This window comes from Rhincodon typus, chromosome 15 (genome assembly GCF_021869965.1).
Source record: "Rhincodon typus isolate 14 chromosome 15, sRhiTyp1.1, whole genome shotgun sequence".
In the NCBI taxonomy this organism is placed as follows: domain Eukaryota; kingdom Metazoa; phylum Chordata; class Chondrichthyes; order Orectolobiformes; family Rhincodontidae; genus Rhincodon; species Rhincodon typus.
This window is the reverse complement of record NC_063346.1, coordinates 44475955-44493623: the sequence shown is the minus strand read 5'-3', so window position 1 is coordinate 44493623 and position 17669 is coordinate 44475955. Positions and strand designations below refer to the sequence as shown.

At 42.3% G+C, this 17669-nt stretch overlaps 1 protein-coding gene across 2 annotated transcripts in view; it reads left to right on the top strand.

Moving 5' to 3' along the window:
• bcar1 (BCAR1 scaffold protein, Cas family member) overlaps positions 1–5019 on the top strand; it is a 228219-nt gene extending 223200 nt beyond the window's left edge. For both annotated transcript variants that reach the window (XM_048605801.1, XM_048605800.1), the window contains exons 6-7: positions 69–158; positions 2491–5019. In XM_048605801.1, the coding sequence (XP_048461758.1) occupies positions 69–158; positions 2491–3000 (600 nt within the window). In that variant the 3' untranslated portion in view covers positions 3001–5019. The remainder of the gene's footprint in view (positions 1–68; positions 159–2490) is intronic.
• Positions 5020–17669: the final 12650 nt, after the last annotated feature.

The window sequence follows — 17669 nt, the reverse complement described above, 5'->3', positions numbered from 1 at the left end:
CTTAATCATTTGAGTCATTCGTAGGACCAAGGCTTTTAATGTTGTCTACTTTTCTGCCACCTTTTCAGGGTAAAGAAGAGTTTGAGAAAACGCAGAAGGAATTGTTGGAGAAGGAGAATATCATACGGCAAGGAAAAGCTCAGCTGGAGCAGCAGCAGGTGAGGTGGCCAGTGGGATTTGGTACTGACACTGTTTGCACATTGTGAAGATGTTCAAGCCTGTACAGATATCGAGAACAACATTCCAGACAATCCTCTGGGTTGGGCTGTCTGCTCAGTGACACCAGGAAAGGGTTGGAAATCAGGGACCCTCCAATCAGATGGAAGTAGGCTAAAGCAGGACAAGGTTTTACAATCTTGACTTCTTAGCCCTTGCACACTCAGTGTAGAATTGTTGGATCAAACTACATTTGTTCCTCAATTGGTTCAAGAGCTGGTGTTTTAATCATCTATTCTTGGGATGAGGGTAATCTCAAAGAGAGCTCCTAAAGTAACTAGGTTAATAATCAGACTGTGCCTCTGTTTATAAAAAAAACTGTCTTAAAAAAAATCTTAATGAATTAATTATCCTTGCTGGATTCAGATGTGGTAATGATGTGGCAGTATTGGTTGGGCTCTTGTAATTAGAAATTAGTTATTATTTGCATTTAGCTTTACAAAAAACAAATTAACCAGGTTAGTTTGTAAAAGCAATAGTGTAAAACTTCTACTGTTTGACCTAGGCTGATGTGAATGGGTGCTGCAGGGGGTGAGGAGCTCTGTGCGGTGGGTGGGGGCCCTCTGGGGAGTATGGGGCTTTGCAATGGCTCTGCGCTTACCCACTGCTTTGTGCATTGGTGCAGTAGGTATAGGTGCAACAGTTGGCAAAATCTACCTTGAAAAAGGAGGGACAGAGTATCCCAGTTCTTATTAATGTGCAGTAAATTTTATTGGTTTTCCTGAATTTACGTATCTTCATGAGAGTCTAGTTTTGGATTTTTGTGCATAAAGAGAGTTAACCTGGAAGAGAGCATGACTTAGCCAGGCCTGCAATACCATTACCCCAGTGCAAGCTGGTGCTTCCCTTAGCTCAGTAATGTTTCACACAGTCTCAGGGCATATTTCCTGAATTTGTTCCTCTGGTACAGGGCCGAGTCCAGCAGGACTGAACATCCTGAAAGTCGCGATAGCAAGAATGGCAGATGCTGGAGTCAGAGTCAATACAGTGTGGAGCTGGAGGAACACAGAAGAGCAGGAAAGTCGACATTTCGGGTTTACACCCGTCATCAGGATTGGGGAGGGGTAAGGGAGCTCGGAAATAAATGGGGTTGGCGGGATGGGGTTGGGGCTGGTGGAAGGTAGGTGGGATGGAGATAGGTGGATGCAGGGAGGGGTTAGTGAAGATTGGTCAGTGGGAAGGGTGTGTTGGATAGGTGAGAAAGAAGATGGACAGGTTGTGTCAGGTCAAGGAGGCGGGGATGAAAGGGAGGGTTGGACATGGGATGAGGCCGGGGGTGGAGAGATTTTGAAACTGGTGAATTCTATGTTGAGGCTCCCAAGGCGGAATATGAGGTGTCGCTCCAGTTTGCGGGTGGTGTCGTTGTGACACTGGAGGAGGCCCACGATGGATATGTCACCCAGGGAGGGGGAGTTAAAATGATTGGCGACCAGAAGGTGTTGTTGGTTATAGTGTACAGAGACCAAGCGCAGATTCAGTGACTGATTTTCGGAGCATCTGCACTCTGTACACTATAATTAACACCACTTTCCAGTTGCCAACCATTTTAATTTCCCCTCCCACTCCCTGGGTGACGTGTCCATCCTGGGCCTCCTCCAGTGTCACAAGAAGCCACATGCAAACTGGAGGAGCAACACCTCATATTCCACCTCGGGAGCTTACAGCCCGGTGGCCTAAACGTAGATTTTGAAACTGGTGAGTTCTCCCCACCCCTGGCCTCATCCCGTGTCCAACCCTCCCTCTCATCCCTGCCTCCTTGATACAACTTGCCCATCTTCTTTCCCACCTATCTGCCCCACCCTTCCCACTGACCAAACTCCACTGCCCCCTCCCTGCATCTACCTATCACCATCCTACCTACCTTGCCCAGGCCCCACTCCTTCTCCTTTTATTTATTTCTGAGCTCCCTTCCTCCTCCCCAGTCCTGATGAAGGGTCCCGACCCGAAACATCGACGTTTCTACTCCTCTGATGCTGCCTGGCCTGCTGTGTTCCTCCAGCTCCACGCTGTCTTGATCCTGCAAGTGGATATGAGATTCCCATGATTTCCCACCCTTTAAGTGGTATAAATATGAGTGTGATTTCTTGAGAACTATTCCTCAAGGCTTGGGTTCTCTGACAGATTGACAGTGAGTTATCTGTGACTGTCAATGTTTGGAGGTCAGACTATTCTTGATCCTATCCGAAAATCCTTAATTTCTTGTGATAAATGCCTTTTCAAGATAGCGCTAGTCTAAGGAAGGATTGCTGACACTTCCTTATTTGAACCCTGCAGGTTAAACAGTTTGAGCGTCTTGAACAGGAAGTAACGAGACCTATTGAGAACGACCTCTCAAACTGGACCCCAACGCACCAATACGGACAGGTTAAGAGTAAACTGAGCCCCTCAGACAAGCAGCTGCTATTGTTTTACTCGGAACAGTGCGAGTTAAACATTACCACGTTAATCAATGCCGTCGATGCCTTCTTCACATCCATCAAAACCAATCAACCTCCAAAAATCTTTGTGGCTCACAGCAAGTTTGTCATTCTCAGTGCCCACAAGTTGGTGTTCATCGGGGATACACTGTCTCGCCAGGCTAAATCGCAAGAGGTGCGCAATAAGGTTACACACTACAGCAACCTCCTTTGTGAGATGCTAAAACATATTGTTATCACAACCAAGACAGCAGCCTTGCAATATCCATCTGTCTCCGCTGCAAAGGAAATGACAGATCGAGTCAATGAACTGTCTCACTGTACACACCAGTTCAAGATGATGCTAGGACAGTTAGCCGCAATGTAAGGATGCAAATAGAACCTACATCTTATGACTGAGAGAATTGACAGCTGTAAATGGACTATTGTAAATATTAACCTATGAGAAGACCATACAGGGAAAAGTACTTTTTCTTTCAGTTAGATTGTGTCATTTCTTATTAATCAGAAAGGTATTTAAATTTGAAACAATGTAGTAGTTCCTTTTTGTTTTTCTTTTTTCAAAGTTCTTTTCGACGTTGTGTTCTATAAAATGAAATGGAAATAATTATTTCCGTTGCTGATTTCAGATCGTGGACGTATGGATTCTATTTTAAAACTTCATTAAAAATGAGTGGAGAATTATTGGAGCATTAAAAATAGATGGAGAGCAATTTTCTACTGTGACAATTAACTAAGTCACTTTTTCATTGTCATGGGGGTGTTTTAATTGATGAAACGTCTCTGCTGATTGAAGAGTTCTAATTCTGTATAACACATCATTAATGATCTCTCAATGAAGAGTCAAAGAGGATGAGAAGCTAACAGGTGCAGCAGATGGCGAGGTTATCCCTACGAGTTTCATTAAATGTTTAAATAAAGTAAACGGTATTAGTGTTTTCCAATTGTTTTGGATCATACCTCACTTGGGCACTATGCTTTCCATTGCATTTCAATATTTTCCATTTGTGCAAGCCAACGGCAGAAAATGCAAATGAATTGGTGCCTTGAAATGATTAAAAGCTTCCGCTGGTGAACAGAGCTAAAGTCATTTGTAGCTTCTATTCACAATGAAATCTCATGGTGTAGGGAAGCAAAAAAAAACTGACTTTCAATGAGATTTTAGTGACCTATTTAAGTTGTGGTTTTCTTTATATGGAGGTGTATAAAAAATCGTGTTTAACATTTGCTATAATTATATTTGCCAAAATAATGTGTTGAACAGACCAAGTTGGGTTTCAGCTGAAACAATGACTGGAAAAGTACGAGAACTTCCATTTGAACCTTTTTAACCAAAGACTGCCTAGGGGCATCAGTCTCAACCAGTGTTGTTGGAGCTGTAATATAACATCAACTCGCTTCAGAGCTGACAGCCTTTGATCAGTCAATGACTGGAGTCCATAATCCAATACATTCAATAGTTAGTATCCCCTTTACATTGCAGAAGAATTGCTGACAATTGCAACTATTTGGATATAACCTCCTTCAATGAATTTTGCTGGATCATTCACTAAGCTTGAGTTATCCGATTTGCATGTGGCAACACCTTACACACTCCAGGTTTTGTTTTTTATATATAGAAAATTTTATGTATGTTTGAAATTTAAATGGATGATTTTTGATGTAATTGGAGGGTTATAACCCTGTAAGAAATGTATCTTTGTATATGTCTGCACATTATATGAATATAAGCAACTGTGTTTGACAAATCCTGGTCAAAGACTCTTAATCTCGCTTCTGTGAAAACCTAGAATTCTGTAGCCAGTTTCTCCTCTGAGAATCATCGGGTGCTCTGAATATGATGAGCGTTTTGTACTGCAATACAAAATATTGCATGAACTGAAGAGAACAATGTAAGATTCTAAAACCTCTGAGCACAACTGCTCTTCTGCAATAACTACTATGTTTCCAACATGTGGTGTCTCTCAATACTGCCCAAAGGCACCACAGGTGACACAGCGCTGCTTCAGTAAGTTAATCAGTTAGAAGTTAAATGTATATGTTAAAAGTAATCCAAATGATGGGCTAAGAATTGCAATGTAAAATGGGTTAAAAGTGATCTTGATATTCATCATTGGAGCTTTTGCAGTCATGCTAGAAACCCCCGCCCTCCCCGATTAGTCTAAAAATGATTTTGTTTTCTATCCTTTTATTTTATTTCTGGTCTTAACATTATGGTGAAAGACTACTGTAAATGTGATGTATTCTTTACAATGCATAATGGTTCATATCTATAAGAATTTTTATTTCTCTTGCACGGTGGTTGGTTTATGGTGGCTGTTGACTTTTGTATTATATTCAACTGGATTTATTTTTAATTATTAAACAGGCTTAAGAACCATGAAAATGAGTTGTGTGTTTGTGGCCGTAGCAGTCAAAGCTGTTTGAAAAACGAAAGTTTTATTATTGTCCTTGTGGGATTGCCATTAAATTTGGGATCCATTTGAATTTTAGGCCTTTGCCATTTTGTATTTGGTGGTGCCTCAGATTCTGTCCTTTAGTGTCAAAGTTAAGATCATCCAAGGCCTGGAATTTCAGCTTCCCGATCACAAGGCTGGAAATGTTTCCAGAAAGGTGAACTTGGTGCAAGGAGGAATGTAGGCCCTCACCAGCTCACGCAGCTATTGGCATTTGTAAGGCTGCTCCTAATCAGTTTTTGATCAATGGTGACCAAGAGCGATGGTGGTGTTAAATGCCAACCGGATGTGATTAATGTATTGGAAGCACATCACAAGAAAATTTAATGAGTTATTTTGAAATGCTGTGAGCCTAATGAAGTAGGCCTTGAGCTTCAAGCTGCAGTATGAGTGTGTTGTAACCACACATCAGATGAAGAGGATTCTGAGTGAAATCTCATCCGACAGTTAATGTCCAGTTCTTGCTAATTAAATCACTTGTAAGGCTAATTGGGGCAACAGATTAAGGCTTTGCTTTTCATTAATGAGCCTTGTTTTTAAATACAGGTTCACCACCACACAGGCAGCATGGTGGCTTAGTGGTTAGCATTGCTGCCTCGCAGCACCGGGGTCCCAGGTTTGATTCCATCCTCGGGCGACTGTCTGTGTGGAGTTTGCACGTTCTCCTCGTGTCTGTGTGAGTTTTCTGCAGGTGCTCTGGTTTCCTTCCACAGTCAAAAAGTGTAGGTTTGGTGGATTGGCCATGGGAATTACAGGGTTACAGGGTTGGGGTCTCTGATTTCAGGAGACATGTGTTAGTACTCTGCTCGAAGGTTGGAAACTGTCCTGATCTGGCAAGGTGTCGAATCGTCAGCAGATTTTCAGTCTATCCTAGCAGCCTTCAGTGCTTATTTCAGTCCTGAGAATCACATTATTGAATGCACTCGGTCCAACCAGTAGTCCCAGTAGGCTTCATACATTCCATTGAAGATCTACATGGTGTCTCCAATTCATGTGAAGATGCAGCATTGAAGGATAAGTTCAACTGAATTCTTGACATCATACTCCAGGGCTGACTTTTTGAACAGACAATAGAGTAGCAGGCAGGCTAGGTGCAAAACACAATACTGGAGGGTAGCTCAACTCCAGGCTGAGGCTCAGTCTGAGCCTGTTGGTGAGCTGGGCTCAATGATGTCACCCTCATTCAACAAGGAGCTCGCGCAAAAATTAGGAAAAGGTTAGAACAGCCATTTTCGAATGTTGGCATTGTGCTGTAAGGAAGCACTGTTCGTGACAAGGTTGTCCAACAAAGAGTGTCCAAATGCCTTCACTGTGGTAGATTTGGCCACCTTCAGCAGTTTTGCAATGCAAGCTCATCCTTTAAAAGCAAGTCACATCGATCACTTCTGGAATCATGGAGAGTCAGCAAATGAACAAGAATGATACGAACACATGGAAATTACTTGGTCAAATGGACATTGTTGGCCCCCCAATAGATGATGATGATCTGGACCAGGAATTTTGGATAGTAGCCTTGAGAGTCAATTTTAATACAAATTTTCCTGATTCAGTAGCAACTATTATGTACAGTTTTTAGAATGGCTTAATACTGACATTAAATGAGGCAAGCTTCCTTTCAGTGAATGGTTATTTTGAAGGAATCCTTCATTGCAATGGCAAACTTCTTAAAGCGCCTATCTCAATCTTACAGAATCAAATCAAATCCTAGTTGGCAGGCACGTGTGCAACTAGTTTTTCTACTGTGGTTATCGATGTTTCAGGACTGTTAAGACATTCCATGCCCAAGATAATGATTACATTCCATCTCCAGAAACATGAGCTCTCACCTAAAGCAGACTGGATGCCATTTTGTGAAAACTTTCCACAGCTTTTGCCACCTGCAGAATTTCTAAGTTAGGAAAACTGGATGGCATTATTGTGAAGCCATCACCCAGCATTTCCAGGGGTTTGATCAGCATTGAGAGTCTTCTCCCTTTGTTTTGCTGTTCAGCGACTCCCAACAAGGGCAGGGTTGGGGTTGGGAGGGGTGAACCTGACAGCATGTTACTATCAGGCCCAGTTCTGTCATTTCAGAAGGAAGATCCTGAGTTGCTGGGCGTCGCTGGCTGGCCACCATTTCTTGCCCATCATTACGGGCCCTTGAGTTGGAGGTATTGAGCTGCCTTCTTGAACTGCTGAAGTCTATGTGCTAAGGGTTGACCCAGAAGGCCCTGAGGGAGGGAAGGAATTCCAAGATTTTAATCTAGTGACTGTGTGCAGGAACGGCGATCTGTTTCCAAGTCAGGATGGTGAGTGGCTTGGAGGGGAATTTATAGGTGGTGGTTTTCCCATCTATCTGCTGCCCATGTCCTCCTTGATGGAAGTGGTTGTGAGTTTGGAAGGTGTAAAGGATCTTTGGTGAATTTCTGCAGTGCATCTTGTAGATAGTACACACTGCTGCTACGGAGCGTCAGTGGTGGGGGGAGTGGATGCTTGTGGATATAGTGCCAATCAAGTGGGCTGCTTTGTTCTGGATGGTATCCAGCTTCGAGTGTTTTTGGAGCTGCAAGCACCCAGGCAAGTGAGGAGTATTCCATCACACTCCTGACTTGTCCCTTGTAGATGGCAGACAGGCTTTGGTGGCTCAGGAATGTGAGTTACTCACTGCAGTATTCCTAGCATCTGACATACTCTTGTAGCCACTGTATTTATATGGTGAGTCCAATTGAGTTTCTGATTAATCGTAACCCCAAGGATATTGTTAGTGTGGGATTCAGTGATGGTAACATTGTTGAATGTCAAGGAGTGGTGTCAGATTTGTCTTTTATTGGAGATAGTCATTGCCTGGCATTTGTGAGCCACAAATGGTACTTACCACTTGTCAGCCCAAGCCTGGACATTGTCCAGGTCTTCTTGCATTTGGACATGGATTACTTCAGTACCTGAGGAGTCATGAAATGCTGAATGTTATGCAATCATCAGCGAACATTCTCATTCCTGACCTTATGATGGAGGGAAGATCATTGATGAAGCAGCTGAAGATGGTTGGGCCTAGGACAGCCCTTGATGATCTACTTTTGTGTAAGGGTCCAAAAAATTCTGGAGCACTGTCAGTTAATGCTGAAGCCAAGAAGGTTCAATTCTGGGTATGGATGGATTTTCTGATGACAAGAGCCTAGGCTTGTACTCATTGGAATTTAGAACAATAAGAGATGACCTTACTGGAACCTAACATGCTTGGTGTCTTTGGGGTGGGGTTGGGTCTTGACTGGGTAGATGTGAAGAGATTGTTTCCCCTAGTAGGAGAGTCTAGGATAAATGTAAAGGCTCAGCCCTTTAAGACACAGATGAGGAGGAATCTTTGTTTCTAAGGGAAGTGAATCTGTGGAATCCTTTACCACAGACGGCTCTCAAGTCTGGGTTGTTCAGTGTATTTAAAGCTGAGACAGATTTTCAATCATTTTGGGAATCAAGCTTATGGGGGAAAGGCAGGAAAGTGGAATTGAGGATTATCGCATCAGCCATGATCTCATTGAATGGCAGAGTAGATTTGAATGGACAATCCAATTTCTGCTTCTGTGTCTTATGGTCCTATGGTGTTAGTATTCAGCTAAGAATTTGGAACCTGTACAACACAGCGCATACTGCTCTGAAGGCTTACCACTAATGTTTAACAGGAAGCTCGAGGTCTGACCAAAGCCTGTATGAAGACCCGAAGAACCCAAATGAGAACATGTTACAACAGATTGCTGAAGCATTAAATTATTAAATGGAAGTGGAAGCTAAATGTAGGGTGCACAGTTGTAGAGTTGATGCTACCACCAGGGAATATTGGAAAACTAGAAGAGTGGGTGTCCTAATATGCACTGACTATGTAGGAGACTCCGGGACCTTTAAAACAAAAAGCTCGCTCTATTGACACATACTTTACCTGTACTAAACTACAATCGACTTCCAGCAGAGAGGTAGCACTGACAAACTGAGCTAATGATTAAAAGTAATAAAGGAAAGAAATTTAAATACAATGTGCAACGTATGTTGGGACTGTAATGAATTTTCAAAATTAATATGTTTCTATGTGCAGTAATAACTTGTCTTCATTTTATTTGATAAATGGCATCTTGTAAAGTATTAATGATCTATGTAATAGACTATAAAATATAAATGGTACATGTGATCTATTAATCTGTTAATGCCATATGTATTAAAATGTTAATGAGTAATTTATCGTTTCTGTACAATGTAATTACTGAGTTTCTGAATTAGATTCTCTACTCTGTAGGTGGCAACAGAGAATGCAAGCTCAGCAGTTTTACTCAGCAGCGTAATGTTAATGACAATCTTATTTAACTTATGACTGAACCCATTCAAAAGATGTTCATCACACATTGTCTTTGCTGTCAGAGTAACTTCCAATTGAGTTAAGTTTTCTCTAAGCATTTTTGAAAACTAGATAACATGCAGACTTGTCTCTGTCTTCTTATTCCTACTGTATCTCCAGTTGTCCCATTTCTTTTGTATATTAATGACTTGGAGGAGGGAAACGAATGCACTATCCCCTGAGATTGGAGATGACCGAAAAATAGGTGAGAAAGCAAGTGGTGAGAATGGCAAAAAGGTTTTGTAGAGGGATACAGAGAGGTTAAACAAAAACTTGCAAATGCAATATTCTAGAAAATGTGAGGTTATGTGCTTTGGTGAGAAGAATAGAAGAGCAAAATATTTAAATGGACAACGACTGAAGAAAGCTGCAGCTTGAGGGATTTGGGGGTGCAAATACAAAAATCACAAAAAAGTTAACATCAAGTTCAACATCAAGGGAAGGCAAATAGAAAATTATAATGAAAAGGGAATGGAGTGTAAAAATAGGAAAGTCTTGTTAAAAGGATAGAAAGCACAGGGTACACCACACCTAGAATACTGTGAACACTTTTGGTCCCCTTATTGAAGGAAAGTTATACCAGCAGTGTAGGTTGATCCTGAGTACAGAGGGATTTTCTTACAAGGACATGGGTTGGGCTTGTGCTCATTGCAGTTTAAAAGAATGACCGATGACCTTATTGAGATGTAGAAGAATTTTAAGAGGCTTAACAGAGTAGATGTGGAGAGCTTGTTTCCCTGAGTGGGTGAGTCTAGGATCCAAGGGCATAATGGAACATCTGGTCAACAAGGACACCTACGTCAGACTCCTACTCATTGACTACAGCTCTACCTTCAACACCATTATCCCCTCAGACTGACCTCAAAACTCTGTGACCTTGGTCTCAGCTCCACCCTCTGTAACTGGATCCTTCACTTTCTGACCCACAGACCGCAATCAGTGAAGACCGGTTACTGCACTTCCTCCACAATAACAGTCAACACTGAACTCCTCCCCCTCCAAGGATGCATCCTCAGCCCCCTACTGTACTCCCTGTACACCTACAACTGTGTTGCCAAATTCTGAATGAATGCCATCTTCGCTGACGACATCACTGTAGTAGGATGGATATCTAAAAACGATGAGTCAAAATACAGAAGGGAGATAGAGGGCTTGGTGATGTGGCACAATGAGAACACCTCCCTCAATGCCAGCAAAATTAAAGAACTGATGATTGATTTCAGAAAGGAAGGAGGAGAACACGCCCTCATCTACATCCACAGAACTGAGATTGAGAGGTTTGGGAGGGTCAGGTTCCTCTGAGTGACGATATCCGACAATGTGTCCTGGACCTCCCATGTAGATGTGACGGTCAAGAAGGCACAACAGCGTCTCTTCTTCCTCAGGCGGCTCAAGAAATTTGGCATGTCCATGAGATTCCTCACCAACTTCTACAGATGCACCATTGGAAGCATATTGTCCGAGTCCATAACAGCCTGGTATGGCAACTGCTCTGTCTGGGACTGTAAGAAACTACAGAAGGTTGTGTGTACAGCCCAGACCATCACGGAAGCCAACCTTCCTTCAACGGACTCCATTTGCATGGCTCACTGCCTTGGAAAGGCTGCCAACATCATCAAAGACCCATCATACCCTGCTCATGAACTACAACCTTTTCCATCAGGCAGAAGATACAGAAACCTGAACACACGCACGAGCAGGTTCAAGAACAGCTTCTTCCTGGCCATTATTAGACTGATGAATGGACTCTCTAGCCTCAAATAATGCTGATCTTACCTAGCACATGCCTTTTGCAGTGTAACTTGTATGCCTCTAAGTCATTTGATCTGTACATCCTTGCTTACTATGATCTGCCTGTATTGCTCATAAACAAAGCTTTTCACTGTACTACGGTACGTATGATAATAAATCGATCAGAGTAGGGATTACCCACTTAAGACAGAGATGAGGGGGATTACTTTCTTTCAGAGGGAGTGAATCTGTGAAATTCCTTACTTACAGAGCTGTTGAGGCTGGGTCATTAAGTAAATTCAAAACCAGGATAGACAGATTTTTGACCAGTAAGGGCATCAAGGGTTATGGAGAAAAGACAGCAAAGTGGAGTTGAGGATTATTGGATCAGCCATAAACTAATAGAAAGGCAGAGCAGATTCGATGGGCTGAATGGCTTATATCTGTTCCTTATGGTTTAGATCTGTGGTATTTGTTTCTTGCCCACTTGGTACCGTTTATGATCCCAGCTGATGGCAACACTGGACAAGTCAGATCCCAGAGTGAAACCTGGATGTTATGGACAATCAGTTTAATTTTCACAGTTGGTTACCTCTGTAATCACTGTACCCATTCTCACAAGACTACAAATGTTTGCAAACATCTCAGATGTCCTCATTTTTCAAGGACCGCAATGTTCCTCCCCCCCCCCCCAATGGTTGAGAATGCCCTCGACCGTGTCTCCCGCATTTCCCGCAACTCATCCCTCACACCCCCTCCCCGCAATAACAACCGAAACAGAATCCCCCTCGTCCTCACGTACCACCCCACCAACCTCCGGATCCAACGCATCATCCTCCAACACTTCCGCCATCTGCAATCCGACCCCACCACCAAAGACATTTTTCCCTCCCCACCCTTATCTGCTTTCCGGAGGGACCACTCTCTCCAGGACTCCCTTGTCCGCTCCACACTCCCCTCCAGCCCCACCACACCCGGCACTTTTCCCTGCAACCGCACCTTTTGCTGGTGTTCAGCTTTGATAGAAATACAGGTAGTTCTGCTATAACGTGTGTGTTGTTAATTGGCTGTAACATGATTGATGAATAGTGGATGCTGTTTGGACAACATCTTCCCTATAACATGATTTTCTACAGTGCGAGGTCACACAAGAATGCAACCATCATTTTGTAGCAGAACTACCTGTATCCCTTCAGCTGCTGACCTTTAGGTATTCAGACATCTGCGATATCCTCAGTTCATTGCACTTTATTTGCAACACTAGCCAGTCCTTTACCTTCAGCTCCATTTTCCCTTCACCGCTGGTAATTGTTGAAGTGTAGCTGATTGGAGCTGAGATTCCAGGGTACTGGCCTGTTTCTCCTTTTCTGTAGTGCTCCAGCCTTCATCACAAGAAAGAATCTCCATTATCTAATTACAGTCGTTACTGTGATTGCGGCTCATCCGTGTGTTCGGTGGAATAAGCAGATAAATTCACCTCTGCTGCTGCCTTCAACAAAAGGTGATGTTACTCAAAGGAGGCAACAAAGAGTTTATGATCATGGCCTGTCGAGGCGAGGAACATGGGAAAATCCAGGACCTCTGCATTTTTAGCAGCTTCATTCTCTGCCACTGTTTGCTGAAAGTCTAGGATGGCCAATTTGGTGCCTTTTGTGTTCTCCTGCTCGCAGTCTCTTTTCTGAGACAAATGAAATTATTCTTGGGAATGGAGATTCTACAGCAGAGACTGATTCACAGTGTACTGAGTCAACTACATGTCTTATTCAATTGTTAAATGAAAAAGATTCAAAGCCATATAATCATCTGGACTTAATAAAGATGAGTAATGATTAGTAACAACATAGCCCATCACTTAATTAATATTTCCTGTGCCTTGAAGTTAGTTGGAAGACCATTAGAAAATTCTAGGCCTCAACTATGGGGCTGCATCCAAATAAATAGATATCCCTACCCCTCTATCAAATTAAAAGCGAGTTTTCTTGGCATTAACCATGATATCTACATACTTGCATTCATCTTGTGTGTCTGTATTATGAAGTGGGGTAGCATCCTATCTGGGGCTGTTATATCTTCTAAGAAGAATTCATCCTGCTCCTCAGCATTCTCTAATGCCCATTCACTTACTGATTCGTGGTCTGCTTTTTTAAAATACAAACTTTCTGTGCTGCTGATAAGGCTCTGAAATGGTCACTGTCTTGGCATTCCTGACCTACTGTAATACTGGATGGGTAAAACTTCCCTGTTGGAGTTCCTTAATGGCATTAACATTGTCTTGTATTTTTCCAGTGCTTTCTGCTGGTTGACTTTGAGTTGTCTTTTCTTTCTATTTCTGTAAACCCCTCGAATCTACCGTGATTTACTGCTCACTATGGTCAGTTGATTTCTTGGCTTGTCATGTTTTTCCCATGCTTTGTCAGCATTGCATGGGGTTTGCAGTTCTACAGCCTTCAAGCCCAGTTAGTCAGAGGTCCTTTGATTGTTATACTATACTGTCACTGTTATTGCTTAAGGCTTTTCCCCTCATCTATGGTCAGATTGTAGAACTGACTTTGACATTCACATGCTGCATTGTGCTGTCCCTGCAGTTCACTTCAGATGCACTCTTGCCACACGTCTCTAGTTCTGTGGCTTTGGTTATCTCTTACTATGTAAGATCAGGTCAGCGTTATTGAAAGAAGATCACACCCACCATCGACAGTCAAGATTAACAATCCAACTACATGTAAGAGATGTTTCTGGAACTCTACAGACTTTGATCCCGGTTCGATATGGTTGATCATTAGTATGACTAAGGTCCTTACGCACATATTCAGCAAAGTTATAGTTAACCCTTTACTCTACATGAGGCAGACAAAGCATGTGCACATGTCTGTTTCCATAACTGGAACAGCCTGGAACAAATCATTATTGCCAGAGTGTGTAGCTTAAGGGGTACTACTCTATTTCACGTGTGCTGCCATAAGAGACTCTCCAGTTGTACCACCTACCATTGGCATATTGGAAGGAGTTACATAGAGCCATAGAGTCATACAGCATGGAAACAGACCCTTCGGTCCAACTCTCCATGCCGACTAAGTTTCCCAAACTAAACTAGTCCCATTTGCGTACATTTTGTCCATATATATCTAAACATTTCTATCTATGTGCCTATCCAAATGTCTTTTAAAAGTTATAACTGTACCTGCATCTACCACTTTCTCTGGCAGTTCATTCCACCCTCTTACCTGTAATTTTAAGTTTTAAGTATGTAAAAGAGAAAAAAAATTAAGAGTTAAGGTCTTAAAATCCAACACTAAGTTTAACACCCAGCAACCGAAACAACCTCTTCCTGAGATCCTCTATCAGGCAATGATTCTAGGCAAATGCGCAGCTCTCTCTGGCTCTGAGTAAAGGTAGACCAATCCCTCTGACTCCTGGATTCAGCCTTACAAGATAGCAGATCTAGTAATCCTGCTCCCTGTCGGTATTCCACCACAACTAACAAACCCTTGACAAACATGTGAAACAGGTCATTCTCCTGAGCTCAGTCCACTGCTAAAATCCTTCTCTGAGCCCTTAACAACCAAATGGAACAGGCCTCACCTGGACTCCATATCTCTCCTTCCTTGCATATTCTAACTTATATATATTTTGGACTATAAAAGTTCCAAAAGTAACGTTAAATGAAACATTTTCTGTTTTTGCTCTAGAAGATGGGGGAAAGTCACATGAAAAAATGTCCAACTCAGGCCAGTTCCAAGATCCACATGGCTGTCCTCCCACCATTTTTTTTAACAAATTGGCCGCATTTATCAGTTTGTGGCTATCAAATCATGAATTAGACTTCAACCTGGAGCTTCTGACTCAGAGGTAGGCTGCTGAGGTTAGTTGCTGGCCTAGAGGTATTATCGCTGGACTGTTAATCGAGAGACCCAGCTAATGTTCTGCGAACCTGGCTTTGAATCCTGCCACAGTAGATGGTGGAATTTGAATTCAATAAAAATCTGGAAGTAAGAGTCTAATGATGACCATTTAATGAGTCCATTGTCGATTGTTGGAAAAACCCATCTGGTTCACTAATGCCCTTTAGGGAAGAAAGCTGCCATCCTTACCTGGTCTGGCCTACATGTGACTCCAGAGCCACAGCAAGGTGGTTGATTCTTAACTGCCTTCTGGGCAATTAGGGATGGGCGATAAATGCTGGCCTGGCCAACGATGCCCTCATCCTGTGAAAATAAAATTTAAGGAAAACCACCATAGCACAAGAAGCCCCAGGTTAGCCACGTCATGAGAACCCTTCAAGAACATCCTTGGATTATTTACACTTAAAAATTTTCATTGTCAATTCCTATGCCAGCAGGTCAGGTTTCGTTTAGGTTGTGTAATCTGTATCAATGTTGGCTGAATATGGAATATATTAATCAGTGATGCTGAAACAACTAAAGCTGAAGCATAAGTAATATAAGTCAGGCAAACTTTGAACTCACTTTGGCTTAATGGCTTCAGGCGGAATTGATTGTTGGATTTCTCTTATTAAGAGAAGGGTGACCAATCATCCTGTCCTTTCGTGCAGGATCACCCTTTAAAATCACTGATTTGTCCCGTATCTCTGACCTTCCTGTGATGATTGTTGTCCCCTGTTTGTAGAACTGTCTGCGCTCTTGATTGGCCCTGCCTGTCTTTTGGCATTTTGTACTGAGCCATTGCACTCCTGCCATCTGCCACAAGGTGGGGTCTGCACCCAGCGATCAGACAGGCCCTGAATTAGAAAGATTTGCTAAACTTTGAAACAGACTCTTCAAATCCAATGAAAGAGAACTGTAGCTGCATGATTGAAATTACAATGCAACGTTTTGGAAATGTGACAGTAAATATCAGAAGCTTTCCAAACATCTCCAACCTGGGGAATTAGAGCAAAGCAGGTTCTCCAAGCCCAGGAATTTCCGCAGTGCCAAATTGATTTGTGATTGCTGCTATTGTTCAGTTCCAATGGGTAAAATATGTTTGAGTGGGCAGGTGGGAGTATGGGGCTGGGTGGGACTTGGAATAAGGCAGAAAAATGCTGGAAGATTTTCTCAGATGGTTTGTATTTAGGTAATGTACATCAAGGGCTGCTGTTAAGAAAGTACTGTATAGCTAAACACTATTTTACATTAAAATGCAATAAAATATCTGGAGGATTGTGTGTAATAATAGAGTTGCTTTATTTCTGTTATTTCAGGAGGAGATCATCAAAAGAGAGGGAGAGACAATATCCACATAGCTGTTCAACTGTTAACTGTGTTTCTTTGTTTTTCTACTTTTTGGAAAGAAGGATTGTAACGATTAACTTTTTGACTTTGTTTTCTTTAGTTTTCTGCCTTGTACCAAGATTCTGTACCTAGGTACGTTTGTACCTAAGATGGCACCAGAAGTGGTGACTTGTAAACTTTTCACTGTGCTCATTTGAGTATATGTGACAATAAACCTAATTTAATCCAATGAGGAAGAGTTTTATGTCCCTGTGTCTCGCAAATTAAACAGCATTCTAAAGGTGATGTTTTCAATCACCAGTCAATATTTCAAATCATCATGGAGAAGCAGTGCAGTTTGAGAATAATTTTACACAGAATTAAATCTGTTGATGCCAATCTCCTCGAACAATGCAAATCTTTCCCTATTGTCATTGGAATCATTGACCAAAGGTTATTTACCAGCTGGGTCCCTCTTTCAGCTCATCAAAAAATTCCCATTAGTTCACCCAAAACTTTCCATAGTGAATTCTTCATTAATTATATACCCAATTATTGTTCCTGGAAGCATCACCACCACTCTCATTTCCACCACCAGCTTTCCTGCTCTCCTGATGCTGCTTGACCTGCTGTGTTCATCCAGCTCTACACCTTGTATTTCCTACATTTATACAGTGCCTTTAATGTAGAAAAACATTTCAAGGAGCTTAATATTAGAGAAGTCAATAACAACAATTTTGACATCAGTTCATTGAGTTATCAGGGTAGGTAATCAAAATCTGTTTGAAGAGGTCATTTCCAAGGAGCATCTTAAAGGGTGAGGAGAGAAAGAGAGAGCAGGAAGGTTTAAGGAAGGGGTTTTAGAGCTGGGACAGCTAAAAGCTCTGCACCAGCCACAGTGCGATTAAAAACAGGAGTATGCAAAAGACCAGATTTGTGGAAACACTGAGATGTTAGCAATGTTGGAGGGAAGGCTGAGGCCATGAAGAGGTCTGAAAGCAGGGATGAGGTTTTTGAAGTTGAAGTATTGTAGCAGTCAATGTAGCACAAGTGAGATAGAATGAATTAAGAAATGAACACACATTCATCTGGGACAACAAGGTGCAGGGCTGGATGAACACAGCAGGCCAAGCAGCATCATAGGAGCAGAAAGGCTGACGTTTCGGGCCTAGACCCTTCATCAGAAAAGGGGGAGGGGAAGGGGGTTCTGAAATAAATAGGGAGAGAGTGGGAGGCGGATAGAAGATGGATAGAGGAGAGGATAGGTGGAGAGGAAACA